Source organism: Stegastes partitus, unplaced genomic scaffold (genome assembly GCF_000690725.1).
Source record: "Stegastes partitus isolate 25-593 unplaced genomic scaffold, Stegastes_partitus-1.0.2 Scaffold828, whole genome shotgun sequence".
NCBI lineage: Eukaryota > Metazoa > Chordata > Actinopteri > Pomacentridae > Stegastes > Stegastes partitus.
In genome coordinates this window covers 57140-80075 of record NW_007578559.1, presented here as the reverse complement: position 1 = coordinate 80075, position 22936 = coordinate 57140, and the positions used below count along the sequence as shown (strand labels likewise).

The following is a 22936-nucleotide window of genomic DNA, read 5'->3' as shown; positions in this document are numbered from 1 at the left end:
GGAGGCGGAAATTAGTGAAATGAGATGAGCCTCCAGTCTGCGGAAGCTTGGCAGAAGAGAAACACTCCAGCATGATAATGATCCAAAGCACAGCTACTAAAGAATGAAAAAGTGAAAACTATGACCATGACCAGTATATCTTCTGACTTCAATCCCACAGAACAACTTTGGGATATTTTAAAGAGAAAAGTAGGGCAACGCCACCCCTCCAGCAAAGAACAGCTGAAAAAAACAAGATGAAGAATGGTCTCTCCAAAAATGTGTATAACACTGGTATCCTTCCTGCCTGAGGACGACTATTCTGTCATCAAAATTAAGGTGGCTGTATAAAGTAATGACAAAAATAAAAGATTAGAATCTCAGTAATGAACGGTGGACTGACTTGTTACATTGTGTTCTTTCCATGGTGCCTGTATTTGTAAAAATGCATCAGAACTTTAGATTTTTAATTTTACACAAGAGGAAAAACTCTACAGTGCAACTTAGAAATAATGCAATTATTAAGAGGTGATTCAATTTCAATTAATTTGACATTTAAATATCATTGCACCGGTGCGTACTCACTTCTGTTGTTACTGAACGTGAAAACAGGCCTTGTTCTCTGTAACTATTCCAGCTTTGCTTGGCTTAGGCTCATATGAAGCAGTCTGACAAGACTAATTCATGCCGGTCTCTTGATCAGCCAGGATGGATAAGAGATACGGTTATCAGTAGAAAGAGTTATGCTGATTCCATGAGTGATTGTAATGTGTGCAACCTGAGGGTAGGTTATCTTAGAGGGGAAAAAAAAACTAATATGCTGTGCCTTTAGACATCCGTATGTGTTTCACATTATCTGCTCATATCCTTATAGCGGATTTCTATTCAACTGCATTCAAAACACTGGGATTGAACTGAATAGAAAGTTTAGAAAAGCAGAAAAATGGTGAACAAAGTATACACGGTTTGTGGATTTAATTTATATTAAACGGCGTAATTGTGATGATAAATCAAACACAGTCACATTTAGGAAACTTGAGTTCCGTTTGGGAACAAGAAACTAGGCCCCATAGTGTAAATCAATAAATGTAGTTTGAAGACCTGGTTTGAGCTCAGGTTTAGATTAAAAGTTAAGATTAGGGCGAGAGTTAGGATTAGGCAAGTAGTAATTATCGATAGGGTTAAAGTTAAGGTAATTACATGATTCAGCCACAACATTAACACCATTGACAGGTGAAGTGAATGATGAACTGGTGTGGCTTTTAGAGAATTTTACAGAAGGCAATGCAGAGCAATGTAATTAATTCTCTGTGAAAAAATGATCAGTTTTCTAAAACAGAAACTATTATTGGAATCCTGGTGCTTTGGTTGTCTGTAAAGCATAACATGTAATGATAACATTCATATAGGGGGAATTTAATATTCAACAACAACTAAAAACGATGCAATAGACAAATTTCAAAGTACTTCTGAACCTCTGCAATCTGGGAACAAAACATTGAAATGACCCCCGCAGCATTCCTACTGATGTAAACCCATGCAAATTAAAGCTGGTACACTGATGTAATACCCATTATTTTATTTTAATATGATTGTGCTGAAACACACAAGTTGAAAAGGAAAAAAAAAAAGTGCAACTGTCCAAATACTTACATGCTTAAGTTTATGGCAAAAAAAATAAAAAATAAAAAATGATGTGCAGATATAAAAACCATTTGTTTTAGCTTGAACATCACTGATTTTCTTTCACTCTGTACTTCCACTATACAGGGAAAAAAAAGTGCAAAGTTAAGCCTGGCATATTTAAAATCTTCGGAAATTTATGGATACCAGCCAGGCAGATCCACTGGAGATCTCGATAAGGCTAAAACGTGCATTAGTTTCCGTATGTGCCTTACCTGCAGTCTTGCCGTGGGTTGGCCACATATCCTGGGTACGCTCCATCAGTGATGTCACGGCACATTTTGCTGTCTCTGTCTGAAGGCAGCAAGGTCCCTGCTCTCACCATCAGACCCAAACAGTGGTCAAACGTGTTCCTCTCTTCTGGACCATCCTCCGTGAAGAAACAGTGGCCTAGTGTGTCATAGCCCACCACATCCTTTACCTGGAAGGAAACAAACATGTTGTCACACCAGCATATATCTTTCACTACAAATGTAACAGGATAAATAATTGCCAGCAAAGAGCTCAAGCAACTCAACTTAACACAACCTAATTCCTCATCTTTGCATCACTTTCTGTTAATGCACCACTATTTAACACATGAATTTCCTCTGTTACTGTCACACATTAGCTCAGAGTATCTGTCCTCTGGGTCTCTGAGTAAAAACTCCTTCATGGTGTATTGAGAGAACTGTGTTCTAAGACAATTATTGTAATCAAGGTTTCTCACCAAGGCTGTGGTCGAATAATCCAAAAAAATTGTGTTTTATGTCTTTTTCGAAAGACTTTATTTTGACCTTGATAGAAATGTCATGAGGTTTTCTGTAGAACTGTCTGGCTGCACCATCCTTCTGCTTTTCAAAATAATAAAAAATAAATAACACTCTGGCTTGTTTGTGTTTCTTTAAGCTTATCAAAGTCATCAGCAAAGTAGGCAGTTTTGATCATCCAAAATAGTGACCAGTGGAATTCTTTGGACGAACATTTGCATGCATCACCAACAAAAACCAAAAAAAAACCCCAAAAACGAGCTGTGCTGCCATACTGCATGATCCAAATCCTCAACAAAACTTTCAGTTTCAGTTTCATTTTTAGTGTGGCAGGTTACTGCCTGGAGGTTGCTGTTGTTGTTTCCCAAGTGAAGAAAATGGTAACACACAGAGAGTGGAACAAATACAAAGTTTCTCACAGTCAGAAAATGTTTTCATTGTGTCTAGTGGTATCTTTTGTAATGATTGGTCTGGAGAAAGCCTTTCTGGGCCTGTGTGCATCACATGAACTGAGAAACCTTTGGGACTACGGTGTTCAGGGGATTTAATGCTGACGTGGATCCAGGATACCTAGAGGAGAATAAGTGAGGGACCAACCTGCTTGATGTGTACCTGAGTAGTGCTTTGTAACTAGAATTTCCTGCAATCCATTAACTGCCCATGACGCTGATTTATTTGGTTAAAAGCTCCTCAACTATAATCACTGAATGTGAATATGCTGTATTTTTGCAGCGTACATACTTTTGTTTCTAAAATTCACTGTACAAACATTCCATGTGTGTTTGGTTTGTGTTACACCAAGTTATGTTGTGTGTGTGTGTTATGTACCCTACATTTTGTCTAATATTGTCACTAGATGTGTGACTACGGCCTGTCGAGGGACGTCAGATAAAAATGTGCAAAGCTCTGAGCTACTTGAAACAATATGGTATAAAATGACCTTTAAAAGAATAGTTTCATATATTTGGAAATACGCTTATTTGCTTCAGTTCTTTAAATTACATGAGAAGATCAATACTACTACCCAGTCTGCATCTATGACTTTACCACTGACAACACCTAGTTCTTTAATGTTGTCCCAAATGCATGTGAGTAAAAACAGATTTACAAGCCACAGTTCAATAAAATCTTTACTGACCAGTAGTCCATTGGAGGCATGTATGGTTACACAGCGGGAAAAAGAGTGATGAATGGATAGATTGCCGACGTATGTTGGGGGATCGTAGCCTCCCTTCTCATCCACATCTCCATTCATGTGAAAATGGACTGGATAGTGTCCCATCGTCTGCTGGCCCATGTGCTGGAGCTCCACCCCTGATATATGAACTGCCCTGAAACCTCGCTCCACCTGACAGTGACAGCAGAGACATGACATCATTCCTGTGGGTTGCTGCATCACTTGAATGACAGCTTCAACTGTAATCACACTGAACAAAAAGAGGAACTGAAAATAGGGGAATGCATAATATATAAACAATTTCAGCAAAAGGTGTTAGTAAAATAGCAGCGAAGAGGGAATGAAGGGATACTTCAAAAACAGGGGGAAGGAAACAAAAGAGCAAGGTTCAAAGGAGAGAAAGGAAGGTAGAGTGTGGGGGGGAGGGGAAATGACAGATGTAAGGAGCAGAGGAAAGAAGTGATGGAGGCAGAAAGAGAGATAAGGGAAAAAAAATCCCAAAAAGGTGGAACTGAATGAGTAGGAGAGAGGTAATAAGCTAGACAGTTAATGCAACAATGACAAAGAGATTAAGAAAAGAACGAAAAAAAGAAGAGAGACTATGAAAAAAGAATTAAACACGCTGGTAAAGACAGTTAAGAGTTGATGTGGCGAATAAAGAAGGACTTCATCAGTGAATAAAAGACATTAGAGAGCATATCGACTCAGTAAATTAAAAACAGCTTTGTTCCAAAAACCAGAGCCATTGTTGCACCAAATCATAAAAGAATGCAGTATTTTCAACAACATTTCAGAAAATTCTCAAACCTCCTGCTGTCAAAAGGAAAAAAAACAAAAAAAAACCTAAACTCTACTCAGCTCGTGACTTGCTACTAATAGTGGATACAATACAAGGTTTTAACTCAGCAGTAATGGCTCAGCTGTCAATGGGGGCAGTATGCTCTGAGGCATTCATTTAGAATGGCTTCACTGAAGAATCAATGGGACTTTCCTCTCTGTGTCTGTGTGAATTGGAAGTACGTGCGGTACATACACCCATTTGTGAGAAATATGTGACATTAAGCTATGATCGAAATTTATAATATAATATGACGGCTTGCCCTGGGGAGAGGGAGGCACGAAGACAGCTGAAATACAACCACAGCCTCTCACTCTCTCTCTCTCTCTACCCTTCTATGTTATCCTGTTGTTTTCTACCTCTCAGTGTCTCTCACCGCTGCCTGTTTTCCTCCTGTTGACAGGCTGACAGGATGATACATGCAGCCTTGGTTTTGTAGACCATTTTAATCTTCTCTAATTTTATGCACAATCATACATCAGCGCACTGAATCCTAACTGGTGGAAGGTTCTGTGTGTGCAAATGGCAACATGAGAGTTTTTCAATCCAGAAGCCTTGCAAACATTTTCCTACAGTCAGTCTAAGGATGGCAACATGGATTGGATGGTCAATCCATCACATAAAGAAACTGGAACATTCCACCTTGGTTTACAGTTAGCGGTTTTCCCAAACTCTCAGCAGCATCTCACAACCATTAGTGGATGGAGTTTGCCCAATTGTCAAGGAGCTAAATCTGTTCATCCATTCCTCAGATGCAGAAACCAGTATGAGCTTTAACTGTTTTTCAAACTAGTATTGCTTTGAGAAAGCACAATCATCATATCAAGATTCCAATTTGTCTAATGCTCTTGTTTATTTTGTAGATATTGTCATCAGCCTTACTTGGTATTCCATATTAACATGCTAGAGTAACATGGTCAGTGTCATAAACATTATATCTATGAAACAAGAACACCTTGTTGTCGTCATTTTAAGCATGTTCTAATGATAGTAAAATAGAACATACGTAATAATATTGTAAGTACCCGCCCAAATAAAATCACATGATAATGATTCTCCACTCTGATTCCTGAAAGGTTGTGCAGAGTGTTCACAAAAATTCTGAGCTATTGTGTTAATGCTCATTATAATGTTGGCTATCGGACCATAATCTCTTTGTTTTTGAAGTTTTGCTGAATCAAATCATCTAACGCAAAAAAAAAAATCATTCTTAACCAGTCTGAACTGTTTTGTCACACGCTTGTCTTTGATTCCATCTTTGAACAAATAAAAATACAGTAAATACTTAAATGAAAACGCCTTAATTACATTTTTTTTTTTAACTTAACCATTGCCTCTTTGGATTTCAACAGAATCTTGTGCAATTCCTTGAATCCACCATAGACCATGATGGCTCCACCCTATGGCCATCCTCCTCAGTGGCCCAGCCTGTCTGCTTCAAATTCTGACACACATTTTGAGCTCTCCAGCGTATCTGTTCTCCAGTCACTTAGGACTGCTCCCTGAGTCCTGCTTGTGTTGTTGTTGTATTTGTCTGTCACTGCTTTTTGTCTGTTCCCTGCTCCTTGTCGGCATGATTTGCCCCACTGATTGTTATCCTTGTATGTGTTTTTGAAATTTTGCCAGTTTTTTGCTTTTGCTGTTTTTGCTGGAATTTTGGATTTTGAACTGTTAGCTGCCTCCCTTCGTCCTACATTCGCATCTCCTCTTCTTCTGTAACAAGTCACTGCATACTGATAACTGGTTGTGAATGGCTTCATTGCCTACTATAAATGATATGGTGAAGACAACAGCGTACCTTCAAATGTCCACCGAAAGTGTCAAAGCTGAAGAATTTGCAGGCTTCATTGCCATAGCAGCCAGGCTCCATCTCACCACGAAGAAGGATGTTGCGACTCAGCAGGCCCACCTCTGCCCTCATATCCACCCCGTCCACCTCCTCACCGACGTGGATGAACTGGGCCTTACCTGCACATACAAACACACAAAGTCACAATTTCATCAAAGACATTACCCTGACTTCTATTCTTTCCTGCAGCCTTATCCTAAACCTAAACCTACTGATTACTTCCCTAACCCTTACTCAAAATTTAATCCTAAGATGAACCTAACCTGAAACCCAAAACGCACTGTCAGGTTTAAAGGCATGCTAGCTATAAATTAAATGCAGAGTGGCTCAAAAATAGGATCCAGTGGGGGCAAGTTGTTACCCAGTTGTTAAGAAATGCATTCAGTGAGGTGTAGTTTTTTTCCAGAACTAAATGCCCAGAGTAGTGTGGAAAACACTTAGTTTGTAGTAATGATAAAAATCTAAGTAGTAAAATATCTATGGCATGTAGAGCACCGGGGGCTGCAAGGTGACGTGGTGGTTAGCACCACTGCCTAGCAGCAAAAAGGTCACCGGTTCGTGTCCCGGTGAGGACACCCGGGATCTTTCTGCATGGAGTTTGCATGTTCTCCTGTGCAGCGTGGGTTCTCTCTGGGTTCTCCGGCTTCCTCCCACACAGTCCAAAAACATGTTGAAGTTAACTGGTGATTCTAAATTGTGTGAATGTGAATGTGCTTGGTTGTCTGTCTCTAAGTGTAGCCCTGTGATAGACTGGCGACTTGTCCAGGGTGTCGCCGCAAGTCAGCTGGGATAGGCTCCAGCCCCCCCTGACCCTAGTGAGGATTAAGCGGTGTATAGAAAATGGATGGATGGACGGATGTAGAGCACCAACTGTTTTCCAATATCAGTGAATGACACTCAGAAAAATGTTGAACAGAACTGATTCCAGGTGCTTCCATTATGGTAAAATAATGAATAAAAGAAATTGAACTAATAAATAAATAATAACAATAAATTATTTCTACCATTTTATAACTTTGCTACACTGCACAAAATATATTTTGGAGTTCTTTACTTCTAGCCATGGTTGTGTTTCTAATTGAAGTGCAGTGAAAAATAAACTCAGAGTGAGTAAAAATGTGGCGGTGTCAGATCAATCCATGAGAAATAAAAGTACACACACAAACGCACATTATGTCTCAGCTGGAAGGCTCAAATTTTCAAATGAACAAAAACACAATATGGAGACATCTGTTGATGTCTCAACACTTATCTCCTGACAGTGCTGTCTGAAGCGTCACTACTTTTCTACTTAACAGTCCATTCAATGCTAAGTGCAATTTAAACAGATGCCCATTCTGACTAGAAACTTTGAAAAGAACAGTTTTGTGTGTGTGTGTGTGTGTGTGTGTGGCCGCGCGTGTGTATGCACGTCTTTGTTTGCGGTTGTGCAGATGTTTTAGATAATTGTGATGGAGGACATGGTGGTGAGGCTGAGTCACAGTCAGTAGCAGACTTGTTTCTATTTCAAGGAGAATGAGCAAGCACAACTTATAATTAGAGTGTAAAAGCAGAGGCACTGGCAAACATACTAATGCAAACATATATGCGAGACAGAGAGAAAAGCTGACCCTGGGTTGAGTTCATCATTGTGACAAAGTTAGAAAGCCAACCCCTTTTCCACCCCCCAACCTGCCCACATTCAAGCTTGCAGTACAATCACACTAATCTGTTGTTCAAACCAATACCAGCAATGTGTTTTTAAAAAATGCAAGGGGCTGCCATGGTGGGAGCTTGCTGTTTAGGTACAGAGACAATGCTATTTAGAATTAACATGGCAGAGTTATTCTCTTATTTCCATGTCAATAACAGTTTGTTTGTTTTGTTATTAAGATTTGGGATGGACTCCAGCCCCCCACAACCCCACAGAGGATTATGCAGTGTAAGGAAATGATGGATGGATGGATGGATGGATGGATGGATGGATGGATGGATGGATGGATGGATGGATGGATGGATGGATGGATGGTCTGGTCAAACAAGACTAATCTCATCCACAGTGTTGGCAAGTTTGCAAGCTACAGTAGTAGGCATTTTACATAATGTAGCTCATTAGAAGGACAATTAACCCCTAATCCAATGGCAGTGAGGATGAAGAGAACAAAGACGATCCTATGTAAAGCTGAGATAAGAAGAAAGAACAGCAAAATGAAACTGTTGCACACATCCTACACTCCTCCACACTCACACAGCACAAATGTGCTGAGTATGAAAAACACAGTGATGCCAAAAAATAACATCAAAGAAAGTGTGAAATCTGAGATAAAGATCACATACCCACACACTTAATGTCTTTTCTCCTCCTACTGCCTCCACCAGCACAGAACTCAAAAAGTACACTGTCTTTAAAACACCAACAGCCAATGCCTTAAAAGACATTTTTAGATCCCACTTTACCACAGAGCCTACTGTGAGTCTATCACATGTTCTCTTCTTGGAGGGAATAACTGGACTTGTTTTTTTTATTTTTTTAAATTATATATTCACTTTAGAGCTGCAAGGTGGAGCGGTGGTTAGCACTGTTGCCTCGCAGCAAGAAGGTCACCAGTTCGCGTCACAGTGAAGACACCTGGGATCTTTCTGTGTTTGCATGTTCTCCCCATGCAGTGTGGGTTCTCTCTGGGTTCTTCCTCCCACTGTAATTGGTGATTCTAAATTGTCCGTAGGTGTGAATGTGAGTGTGCTTGGTTGTCTGTCTCTAAGTGTAGCCCTGTGATAGACTGGCGACCTGTCCAGGGTGTCCCCTGCCTTCACCCTAAGTCGGCTGGGATAGACTCCAGCCTCCCCTGCGACCCTAGAGAGGATTAAGCGGTGTATAGATAATGGATGGATGGATATTCACTTTATTTTGAGAGCTACCGATTGTTCACAAATTGTTAAATAATTCCTTAGCTGAGATCAGAAGGTACTGCGAGGATATCATTTCAAATAAAAGATGGAAAGAATGACAGTTCAATGTCATTCAATCACGTGTTCAATTCATGAACCTGTGAACAGGATAATTGTATCATTCTCTGGCTGGGAGTTGGCCTGACTTTTTCAAACGTACTATAGCTGTACTACAAGAGCAGCTTTTTGGACTCCAAGATTACTTAATTTTACATTATCAACCAAAATCTAAAACCAGAATAATTGTGTGCCCAGAAATAGCCCATGAAATGTTACAATCATGCTTTATTGTTGTTTATCCTCCCATACAGTCAGGTCTTATCTGCTAACATCAGTCCTACACCTAACTAATGCTGGTATGGTTGAACAAGAGCAAATTCCTTCAGCCAAGTTTCAGCATCTGGCGAAAACCTGAACCCAGAACAGTGGAGGCTGTTATAGCAGCACAACAATGCCAGTGAAGTTGGAATCCATGTTACATTGTCACATATAGCTTTAGTATGTGGTTGTCCTCTACGTTGTTTGGATGTCCATATACTTTTGACTATTTAACTACCGACTGTCTCAAGTTCTCATAGCTGTTAATAAAATCTGTGAATTTGTAGAAGGTTCATCATGTAAATATTCCAGAGTGTGCTGATTTGCTATTTATTTGTTGGGAATTCTCAGTTCTCAGTGGATGTTTTCCAGACTGAAATCTCCTGGTGCAAAATGAACTGGAGAGCCATTTAAAGCTGTCAAAAGTTCAACATGTAACACCCAGGCACGCATTATTGGACTCCAACCGATAAATAGCCCTGGGCTATCTGTCTCTGTCTCTCTCATCCATCTCCCAACTCTCAGTTGCCAACAACAACAAAAACAACACAAACGCCCTGTTTGTGCATAACCTCAAGGGCTGGGGGATAGACTTGATTATCACTCCATGTTCAAAAACGATACTGCAAAGTGACACGCGAGGAATTAATGAAATGGAGTACAGTCACGCAGAGAGTGACAGGAGCTCTGAGGAGAAGCCTCAGGCTCACAGAAGCAGGATTACCGTCTGGATGGCAAAACACCGGGTGAAGTCAGAAACTCGATGACAAACAAAGTGGAATGTGGGGGGGGGGGCAAGAAGAACTGATCTTCTAATGCATCCAGGCAGGAGGGAAGCGCCAGCACTTTTGGACTCCTAAATCCACAGCAAAAGAAATGCAAACTTGACATTTTTAGTTTGTGAATTGGTGTTGAAAAGTGACAACTATTAGAGGATAACATCATGTCACGCTACTGCTGACTTTTAGTGCTGCAGGCACCACAAGTTTGTCCAAAGGACAAAGACCATTTGGATTCATACAGGAGAACAGTGAGGGTTAAGATGCAGAACTGTGTCAAATGTGTAGCAGTAAAACAGAAAGAACATTGATGTGCATGTGTTCATGGTTGTTCATGTTAGTATGTGAATGTGTTGCCAGCATGAATGGGCTCAGTCAAGAACACTCAGCCCTCCAGGATGTAGGCTTAGACTTTCCCTTGGCTCAGACTCAGACCAAACACCTTCCACTGACTCCACATTGCCCTGGGCTGTCTTCACCTGCACCCTATCAGACAATAAACCAACCAAATGACTGCCATTTTTTACTCAAATTCTTAATTATGTATTATCACAACTGGAAATATATGAAGAAATCTACAAGACTCAGATTTTATCATTTGATGTGAAACACACATTAAAGATAAAATATGTACACATTAGTTGAACAGTTTCTCTTGACAAGGTTATGCTAGACATACATAAAGAACCAAAAGAGCTTGGTTTAAAAGAGGACATTTCAAAGTCGTCGCAGTTGGAGTGTGTGAACAGCACAGCCACAAATAATATTATCAGTCTGGCTGCTGTTTATATATGTACAAAGCCCCGAAGTGATAAGTGGTGATTGTCTCTTAGATTAAAGAAAGAAAATGTATAATAAGAATAAAAGGTATTATGTTTCATATTCTGCGTAACAATCCCTTTAATTTTTAAAAAGTACATTTTCAAAATAAACAAGGAGGAATTCATAGGTAGTGGGTGAGGAGCACATGACGACATGAACAATAGTCATCTTAAAAAAGTAACCAATCGATGCCAGTGGTAAGGACATTTTATGAGATGTTTCACAAATCTGCCAACTAAATCCTTACCAAACAGTTTCTTCACCAATATGTTTGTAAAGGTGTGTTATGACATGTTTTAAAATGTTATTGTTCAACTCCTGTGGGAAACCCTGAAAAAACCTGCTCAAGTTAGGGTACCGATAAATGATTGTCGAAAAATTTATTTTTTTAAAAATATCAGGACTTAAGCAAATTATGAGGGGTCAAATCAATTTTTTTTAAATATATATATGATTCTGAGTTGATTATTAGCATTTATATTTCACCACAAACACTCCATTTTTGAAAAATGCCACCCTCACTTTTACATTTACATTCACAGTTGCTTTTACTTCACATACTTATGTGACACTCAGAGTTGTTTCTCATTCACATGACAGAAGCTTCAAGAGTCATTGTCTACGTCTTCTTCAGACTCAACAACATCATGACTGCAGTTTCTACATGTCATGCCTTTACAGATTCCACAGGCTGAAATGCTTGTGACCCCATTCTTCTTGTAGCTGCAATGTCCATGCCAATTACAGCTCATGAACTTCAGGAGCTCCTCAGGAATCATGGAGTCTAGTGTTGGAACTGGCTCATACCCATGCACACCTAATGTCCATCCATAGGCACTGGGCTTCAGAGACATGTTCTGTAGAAGGATGCAGCCCTGGGTGTGCAGGTAGGCTCAGAGTGAATACTGTGCAGCTGCACCCTCCATTGGAGGTAGAGTCTCTGGTTTTATGTATCCTGCCACTGCCTTCCTTGAGAACATGTTGTACCAAATTTCACCCAATGTAGTATCTGGTCCATGATAAACGTACTGGAAAATCGCATTACCAGCCTGAATCACTGCCTCCTTTATTATTTTTAATATTTTTACTATGATGACAATAATGATGACGATGTTGATTTCCAGAGAAGAGAGATTCTTCTTAACCACATCAAACAGCTCTTATGACATCCAAAAATCCAAGAATCTCTCTCTGAAAAACAGAGGGGCTACCTGCTCTTCTGTCACAGGGTGGATATGGTATCTACAGTTGCTGGCCATGGGAAAACAACTCTATCTGACAGGTAATAATGATAACACTGCTATTACTTCAACAAATGATAATAATAACAATAACAATAATCATTATCATCATCATCATTATTGTCATCATAGGATGTGAAATAAAAGCTGCTTTGAATGTAAATGTAAACGTGAGTGTGGCCTTTTTCAACAATGGAGTGTTTGTGGTGAAATATAAATGCTAACAATCAATTCAGAATCATGAAAAAAAAACCTGATTTGACCCTTCATAAGGCCCAATTTCAAAAAAAAAAAAGAAGAAGATTATTCGATAATCATTTATCGGTACCCTAACTTGAGCAGGTTTTTTCAGGGTTTCCCACAGGAGCTGAATTCCAACATTTTAAAACGTGTTATAACACACCTTCACAAACATATTGGTGAAGAAATTGTTTGGTAACGATTTAGTTGGCAGATATTCATATGTTTCCCTTACTGCAGGGCAAACCACAGCAAACCCATCGCACAAACAGACACCATGTCTATTTTAAACTCAGGAACCTTTCCTCTATTTTCGGCTCAGAAACTATCTGACATCTGTCTATCACTTCAACCTCAGTCACACTCTCTGTTCTTCTTGTTACACATGCACACAATCAACATAATAATAAAATCAAGTTCATAATCCATAATCAAAAAATGGATGATAAAACTTGTAAACATATTTTTCATTTGATTCATTTTCATGTTCCCTTTGCAGAGCTACTTCTAGCAAAGAGATGCATTTTTTAGTCTTTCATATTGAACTGCAAAACACAGACATGCAAAGATCGTCTGATCTGTTGTTTGCAGTTTTTGTTCAGTTTGCACTAGCAAAGAGAATCAAGGAAAAATGGGTTTGTAACTTTCATTATCACTTTTTTTCAAAAACATTTCTTTACAAATGGATAATTATCTCTCAGTTTAACTTTTACTTGTTCACAATTGGGTAGTTGATATAATATATAAAATATATAGAAGAAGAAATTTTCCACTTGTGTTTTGTGTGGATGGACCGTACCTTTAGCACCCAGGGAAGCAGCAACAGCAGAGTCAAATAGCGCAGCTGCATTATGTATCTTATGTCGCACATCTGACTGAGAACTAACTGATGAGAAAACATGTTTCATTGAAGGAGACGTACGTGAACATTTCTTAGACTGGAACCACAGGCCACTGTATTGTTACCGTTGTTGTTCAGAGAGAAGCAGCCTACATAAAGTTTGTTGAGTGTACCTCTCACCACACTTCCCTACAACTGACCCAGACGGTGTGTGTTTGTGTGTATGTAATGACAATAATCGTCAAATAGCTACAGTTAATACAAAAGTCAGCCACAACTTTAAAAACTCTGACAGGTAACGTAAATACTTCTTTTATTGTTGTAATGCAGCGCTCTGCTGGGTCCTGGCATGGCTCCTATATGCCACTTTGACACTATTCAACCCAGTCTCATGGCAATTCGTGAAGTAGTCACAAAACTTTTTTTTTTAAATAATAATTTTGTTGATTAATTTTTAACAATTAGAACAAGACAAATGCACACAATCAAAAAATAAATAAATTTAAAAACATACTTAAACCCCTCAACCCCACCCGTACCCCTCCCCTGGCACAAAATAGAGCATAAAAATAAATAAATTAACAAATAAACAGATAAATAAATAAATAAAGTGTAAAATGTAGCAGGTTTTTTCAGCCCAGTGTCTCAGTCCAGATTAAGATGGCAATCTGTGCTTTGAACATATGACCACAATGGCTTCCAGGTTTTTTAAAAGGTCTTCTCACATCCAGACAAGGTTAACCTTATTTTTTCTAGTTTAAGAAAATGAAGCACCTCTTTTATCCAGTTCATACAGTAGTCACGAAACTTAATCTATTGTTTCGTGTCCTGGGACACAATTTGCCCATCTTTTTCGTGTTCCCCAGCACGAATTTCAAACCAGTACATTTCAATTGGAATTATCTTTCATGTCTGGGCCACGTTTTTTCCAATATTAGACAGCGTATATGCGTATATTGTCGTTTTTTTCTTCCAGTCAGACTTTAACCAATTTTGCTGTTATAGCCCATCCACACTAATATCTATAGAGATCACTATAAAGATGTGTGCCCCCACACCGACCAACTTTAACATTCTGTAAACACTGGTGCTGTGTATAAGCTCCGTATTCATTCAGATAGAAAGCAATTAAATGAAGAATGAAAGATAATTCCAATTTAAATTTATTGGTTGGGAACACGAAAAAGTTGGGCAATTTGTGTCCCAGGACACGAAATGATAGATTAAGTTTCGTGACTATTTCACAAATTGCCGTGAGACTGGGATGCACTATCACCCACCCAAATGTGGTTGAGTCATTTTTGTTCAAAAGTCAAATATTGAAGCAACAACCCAAATATGAAGAATTAAAATTGGAACTGAGAGACAACTATTTGTGTATGAAGTAATCAAAAAATGGATAATGAAACTTTCAAACCTATTTTTCATTTGATTGATTCTCTTTGATGCAAATTGAATCAAGAATTTCAAAGCTTTTACTTAATTTATTTCACTTTGGAGTCAATCAGTTATTGAAATAGTTGTAGAATACGACACATCCAGCATTTTTTTTGTTTCTGTTTCTTTATGAGAAGATTTCTTTTTACAACATCTTTGTTTTTGGAGTTAGTTTGTTTATGAATGAAGCAAAGAAAACACAGCATGTCAGCAAGTGATCTTTAGAGATGATGTCATATTACAGTTGTCAAAACTTTGTTAGAGTTTTTCAAATCCTGTGGGCAAGGAGGATGTTAGTGGGAAAGGCTAATTGATACACCTCCTTGTTAAAACAGCAACTGTCACAAGACCTGTCTTCAAACCTGTTGAAGTGCATTTTATGCCCACTATAAGTCACTGCTTCTCTTACCTTTGACTTTGACCTCGTTGGATTTGCAAGTCGGACAGGGCAGCAGGGTGAACTCTTCAGCCTGGTGCATTGAGTAGTCTGTGCTGGCAACAACCACCCGATCCCCAGACCCCCAGCCTGCTGGGTGGTCGGAGAGCTCCAGGATGCTGCTGTTCGACAACATGTCAATGGAAATAGAGGCCTGTGGACGAACTACAGGAGGAAGGTAAGGAGAGTTAGAACTCACTGAACGCATTAAAGTTGACACACATTCACACAGGCCTACACAGTCACTCACACAACCCTAGCCTGCTTTGGGATGCTTGAATCCCATCTATGCCCATAGTGCATAAGTGCATATTGTAAGCCCGGCTAATTTCCAGTAGGACTATTTTTTATGTGGCATAAGCAACATGAATGATCTTTATTTAAGTAAAGTTTTTGAACTTTGTGACTCTGTTCTTTTATAATCAGATTTTTAAGGCAACTGTCTGTCAAGTAAAGTAACAAAACTTCAGACATTCTCCGTTCACTGTTCTTCCACATTTGTTTTACACAGCAATTCAGTGTCATAGTTTGGTTAGGATCACGGTGAGATCTGGGAAAATTTTAAGGCAAAGCGAACGCCTTCAGCTGTCATGTTCCTCAAACCATTCCTGAAAAATGTTTGCAGTGTAGCTGGGATAATCCTACGGAAAAAGGCCACTGATATCAGGAAATATTACTGCCATAAAGAAGTATACATGGTCTGCAGAAATAAACATTGCCCGCAGCATCACTCTGCCTCCGGTGGCCTGCTTTCTTCCCCATATTACATCCTGCTGCCATCTCTTTCCTGGTAAACGACACACAAACAGCTGGCTATTCACATAATGTGAAAGAACACCATTCATCAGAACATGCCACCATTAACCATTGCTTCATGGTCCCATATTCATGTGCCCACTGTGCTTTCAGAGGTGGACGGGGTCAGTGTGGGTAGTATGACTGGGCAGCGGCTTCACATCCAAATATGCCACAAGCTGCAATACACTGTGTGTTCTGACACTTTCATATCATAGCATTAAGGTTTTCAGCTATTTGTGCTTCTGTAGGTCTTCTGTAGAGTCAGATCACATTAGCCAGCTGTTCCTCTTCATGTGCATGAAGAACTTTGAATGTCCATGATCCTGTGGTGGGTTCAATCATCTCCTTCCTTGGACCATGTTTAGTTATTACTACTGCATACCAGCAGCACCCCACGAAGCCTGCTACATTGGAGATGCTCTGACCCAGTTGTGAAATGATCATAGTAGGCCCTTTAAAAACTTGCCAAGGTCCTTACACTGCCCCATTTTCCTGCTTTCAACACATCAACTTCAAGAAATGACTGTTCACTTTCTGCCAAATATATCCAGCCTCATGACAGGCGCCATTGTCATGAGACAATCATTAGGATTCACTTCACCTGTCAGTTGTTTTAACACTGGTGCTGAACAGTGTATGTACAATTAGTGCCCAAGCCCCTGATGCTGTTCAGGGTTCAAATGCTTCATTATGACAGAAACATTACCTCAAGAAACACTACACAGAACACAAATAATTTTACTTTTGGAATGAGCTGAATGAACCTATTTTATAAGTGTATTTATAAGTTCTTGAAACTCTACCTGGATTGGATGCAGTTGTTTTTGCAACATCGTGGAAAAAAAAGGCTTGAATTCACATTCTTAGTTAATAATAAAGGCAAACAAAAGCTTTCATAGAATCAGTGGTGCAGTACAGTTGTACTGTTTTACATTGTGAGTGCATGCATGGGTAATTGCACCCGGCGTTGACCTGACACTACAAAAGTCAACACTCCCAAGCACTAGTCATATAATACGCAAACAAAGACAGCAACAAGCCCAGACAAAGGTCTGTGGTATCAAAGTGTGGTGCCAGTGTTTTCCAGCACCATGATGTGGGCTTCATGCATTCCAACCATAGCAGCCTGCCCACACACACACACACACACACACACACACACACACACTCTCTCTCTCTCTCTCTCTCTCTCTCTGCAGCACATTGTGAGTGTTACTGACTTGATACACTATATACCAACACTGGTCAGCTTAATACTTCTACATACTTGTGAAACTGCACTTGTGAATATAACATGATTAAAGCCTACAGCAGACAAAGATCACACACATACACATGGCATGCTCACATATACACACAAACACTGTCAGTAAGTGATGAATGTACCCAGTTTTCCACAGAGGAAGCGAACCCTGTAGTTGTGACACAGGCCATGAGCCTGGTCCTTGTTGAGGCAGACGAAGCCATAGTCCTTGTCATTCTTGTAGATCACATCTCCTGTCTGGTTGGACGGTATGCCATCATGGGTTTCAGCCTGGAGAGATGAATGACGTAAATTAACAGAGAATGTTTTTGTGACACACCAGTGCTATTGTGAGTCACACCGTTACTAAAGAATAAAGAAACATTTCCAAATCTTGGGAAATATGCTTGTCCACAGCTTAAGAGAAAAAGATAGTGCAACGTCTGGTCATTTGGCATTAGGACATCCCTTGCTAGCTAAATTGAAATGATGTATTTTTGCACAAGACATCTGGTGTTTGTCTAGCATCTGGCTTATTTTCTTGGCAAACAGTAGGAATTTTATAAAGGCTGCCAGCAGTCAGGGTAAGGGTTCAATGTTCCCCTGTTTCCCATTGGGTCTAGACACAACAACTTACTTGGGCAGAGTCCTGCACACGTCAATTTTTGCAACACTGTAACACAAAGCTCAGTAATTTCCACACAATTTGCACAGCAAGAGCATGGTGAACACTGGTTAATTATTACAATCCAGACTTAATGCCAGTCAACTTTCTGTGTATTTTATACGCTGGAAAAGATTCACTAAAAGTGCTCTTGTGCAGTCTATCAGAGTTCCTGCTAGAGTTTTATCTGGTGGCATAACAGAGGAAAGGCCAGTCTCCTTTTTTAATATGTTTTCTTTTGTTTGTTTGTTTGTTTTTGTGAGGAACCTGTCTAAACAAGAGGGAAAAAAACACTAATTATGACCACTTGAACTAAAGTGGTCTTTAATGTTACTCGTACAGTACAAACCTGAAACAGTTAAGCACAGACGTACAGCCTCCGGCACTGAGCCATCTTACTTTATCTGATCTCAGGATGGCCAGATAATCCAAAACATATCAGAACCACATTACGCAAGATATTGAAAAAAGGCGACAAAAACACTTGGCTGCTAAAAATAGAGATCCCACAGAGTCAAATTATACAGTGAAAACTCCAAACTGAAGAAAACTTTAACTATTTCCAGATTCAGAGGAAAATTCATGACACACACAGAATTGACAATCGAGAATATAGAAGTTCTTCCTAAATGTTTAGGGAAATAAAAATGAATTTGCAAGTACCCATTGCATGGTAGGTACATAAAAGCCAGATAGAAAACTAAAACAAGAAACTATGAGCAGTACATTTTCTGAGAAACTGTAAAGTCCAGTAAGAAAACAAGAGGACATAAAGAACAGAATGCAAGGAGATGAAAAGGAGGTGTAATGAAGGTAGCAAACTGCACAGCAGCCATTAAAAACACCAACTGGAGCCTATAATGGCTATTTTTTATGTTGATGTTATGGGCAGTGGAGGCAGTCTGGGCAGGTCTAGCACCACTACTTATCTTAACAGCAGTTACTTTATGGTGCCAGTCTGTCCTCAGAGGATTATGTTAAAACAAAGACTACTTTATTGTCATTGCTGTGAGTACAACCAAATGCAGTCTTTTTGCACAACTCAAAGATCAGAGCACATATCACACTATAGCATCCCTGGAGCAGATAGGGTAAAGTTTGGCATAATGGGGCTTGAACTCTGAACTCAGGTAGAGGGAAAGACACCAGTCCAGTGTACACAACAGAGGAAGCTGTCTTGCAGAAAAGTTGGGAGAGGTGAATGCAAGCTTTAGTGGACTCACCTGAAATTTAAATGGTCTACACTTAAATAGCACCTTTCCAACTTAGTGGTAATCAGAGTACTTTACAGCATGTTTCTCATTCACCCATTCACACACACATTCATGCACTAGTGGCAGCAGAGCGTCCATGCAAGGCGGTCCCTGCCATCAGGAGCAACTTTGGGCTCAGTGTCTTGCCCAAGCCCACTTTGACATGTGGAACAGAAAGACTGAACTGCCAGCCTTGCGATAAGTGGACCACCTGAGCCACAGCTGCCCGTGCCATGTGTTACTTGGTTTTGGTTGGCTTCTACCTGCACCAGTGCCTACCCTGCCCTTTGATCTGCCAGTGATTAGTCTCTCTTTCTGACCCAGTTGATTCGTAGCTCTGTTTCTTCTGCATTCATTGCAAGCTACATGAGAGTTCTGTTGTCTGTCTGGAGGATTCAGTTCCCTGTAGTTAATCTAGCCTATTGTGCTTTTAGCTTTCCTATTCACTTCCCCTTCACCCTTCCCCAGTTAGTCTGGTTAATCCCTGATCACTGTATACAGCTGCTCACCTCTTCATTCACTTTCTGTGAATAAACATCTCACTGACAAAACCAACAATTTTTAAGATTTTCAGGAAAATAAATTCTTAAATTTAACAATGTGTATTACTATTTCCGGTCTTTTTTCTACAATAGTCATTTCATATTTTTTCACTATTACCTTTAGTCTGCCATGCCTGTGTTGTATTCAGATTGCTTTTATATGCATAAGAGATAGAGATTCATAGCATCTTCATTCACTTCTAATTTTCTTTAGACCTTTCAAAGTTGTATTAACTTACTGCAACTTAATGCAACTAAAACATCACTGCTGTTTCATATGAAAATCATTCTTTACAAATCTGTGTACAGAGGAAGAAAACATTTAAGTGTTTTTGACAGCAGATCATATTTAAATATCACAAGGAGAAATGGAACAATTAGGATAGTCGAGTAAAATACGAGAAAGAATCATGATTTGGAGCTGCTTCTCTGTGTCTGTTTACTGTGTCTAACGTTGTGTGTTTATGTAAATTAGACTGGTTATGTATTAGCACAAACTCACTGCTGATCACATGAACATCATCAACATCAACAATTTCCCTGAGGTTTGCACCAAAGGGGTCAATAAAGTTTTATTCTATTCTATTCTGTTCTATTCTATTCTATGCAAACATGTCTGTAATAAACCGGTTATAGTACATATTGATATATTCTTTAGATTGATCATAACACTTGGGTGTTAGACAGCCTACTGATAAAGCCTCAGCACAGTACAACTTGTATAAAGCTGCATTAAGTAAAATATCATTAAATCACTTGGCATAAGGTCGGTCACTTTAGGGCACTAATGAATGCCTGGCCACAGGGACCAAAACTGGCAGAAATTCATGTGTTCTTTGATCTTGTCTCATGATTTTATAGCAAAGACTTTGAGTCATCTACATATGACTTACAAAACAATTACTGTTTACACCACTGCTTCACTGTGGGAGTCACCTCAGGCGTGGCTGCATTGTATTAGTGGACAATTATGCTCGCCTATGAAATTTTTTTTGAAAATGCACATCTAGGTTGTTTCTATTCTAGATCATGAAACAGAGTATATCATGCCAGTACCTGCACAATGATGGGACAGAGTCACAGCCTACAGTCAGCTGACATTGATATTTGAAGAAATCAGAATGCCACAGGCTTGTAATTAGTTAACTTACCATTGCTTTACCTAAAGAGGAAAACTGAAGTATTTTACAAATATAGCACTTTTTAAATCTATTTGAAAGGAGCATTACCTCAGGCAGTTCGACATTTACACAGAGGGAGCTTTCCAGAATATTACCTTGGCACAGTAATAAAGCTTCCAGTGATAACCTATCAGGAGGTTTTCAAGTTGCTTCAGAAGAATATGGTAATGACCCAGCTACCAGCATTATCAGCTCTCATCTCTGCTGCTTGGTGAGTGCATTTGCTGGCAGTTTCTAAGATGTGTGTGACTGTGCATATACATGCATGTATACAAGGAAGCATGAAATGTGAAGCAAACAGTTGGCTTAGCTTAAGAGTACAGCAACTGAAGTTGTCATCAGAGTGTTGTAGCAAAATTTCCCTTTGAGCTGAGTGAAGTGAATTTATCATGTAACAACCACAAACCTTGGTCTCAGCATTACCATAGCATGATAATAGTGAGGCTGAGGAGCACCTTTTGTCTGTATTATAAAGGTAAAGTTGTACTGTTTGAAGGACAGACACTACTATAAGTCTGCATTGTCTTGCTTGAATCTTGGTCAGACCTCTGAACACGAGCCTGGTGTAGGAGCTCTGCCTTTCAGCTGAAATATTCTATTCAATGTTACTGCTTTTATACTTCAATAAAACACAAAAGACAAATACTGTTGCACTTTGATTGCTTTTGCTAAGGCTCGTCCAGATTTCTGCAACACAGAGTAAGAAGAGGCAGTAGAGATGTATATGTTTAAAATGAACACAACCCACCAATAGCTGTCTGTCATAAGATGGACAGGTTCTGGGCATTGCCTGCTTCAGGGCCAAATTATCACAACGCAAATAAATAGAAATCATAAAATATCACAGAAACTGTTAAACTTATTAAGAAATTCATTCATAAAAGACACCATCGGTTAATTTCTTAGTGTCGTAACTTTGTTTTGCTTAATATATTCCCTCCTCTATGAGGCAGGAGAATATTTTCAGTATCCCAGAATTTCAAGGTACAGGCCCTTCCATGTTTGGCATTAGCATAGTGGTGTGCCATTGCACACTACTATGCTAATGCACCACTACATATTCCAGATTTCTATGTAGTCTTATGCTATGTTATGCTGTGTTGTTTTCCATAAATGCATGAGTGTGTGAGTAAGACAAAATTTACCTGGATGTCCAGTGGACTGCTACACAGTCGGTCTGGATAGTTCTGATGCAGGTCAGACAGTTTCTCCCAGTCTCCAGATCCCCTCTCATCATCCCTGTCAAACCAGTCTGACCACTCTGCCTCTGTGGGGCACACACACACACACACACACACACACACACACACACACACAGACACACCATTGCCTTCTAGTTCAGTGGTCCAGGTGGTGTTAGAGTAATCTATGTCAATGCTTGTACTACATTTATGCTGTCAGAGAGTATTTGAATCAAAGCAATTGTAGGGCTTCCTCCTCCCATTATGCCCTCAGTCTTGCTGCCACAGCAGGGGTTGTGCATTTGACTGAGGGCTTGAATTCTAATCTGAAGCTCAGCACATAGTTAGGTTGCCTGAGAATGTTGGCTTGCAGGCCGCACAGCTTCTTGCACTGTGTGCATATCATATACATGTATACATGCATCCAAATCTTCATTCTACATTGAGACAGGTTTATCAAATGAAATACCATTTGATGAGAAGCATCTATTTGGAATCAGCTTTAAAATAGTGGTAAACATGATGTCAATAACAGCAAAGCAGATGGGAAGATGATGTGGTGACGACATCACCACAAGGCTGATCAATAACAGCTTCTAAAACACCTGCAATATCGGTGTGACAAAAACGTTGCTCTTATTCTGCTACCATATACTGTTAATGCATTACCACTGGCTCTGGAGATGCTTTCAAGTAAGATCCACTCAAAGAGACTTTCATTTACTTTCCTCACATTTCATTTAAGAAATATCAAAGA

General features: G+C 39.5%; 1 protein-coding gene across 1 annotated transcript in view; it reads right to left on the bottom strand.

Moving 5' to 3' along the window:
- Positions 1–22936, bottom strand: part of cemip (cell migration inducing hyaluronidase 1) — a 107179-nt gene that overhangs the window by 32744 nt on the left and 51499 nt on the right. The window contains exons 9-14 of the mRNA XM_008292738.1: positions 22144–22265; positions 17502–17649; positions 15291–15482; positions 6225–6394; positions 3550–3759; positions 1878–2083 (exon numbers count right to left, since the gene is read on the bottom strand). Of these exons, the coding sequence (XP_008290960.1) occupies positions 1878–2083; positions 3550–3759; positions 6225–6394; positions 15291–15482; positions 17502–17649; positions 22144–22265 (1048 nt within the window). The remainder of the gene's footprint in view (positions 1–1877; positions 2084–3549; positions 3760–6224; positions 6395–15290; positions 15483–17501; positions 17650–22143; positions 22266–22936) is intronic.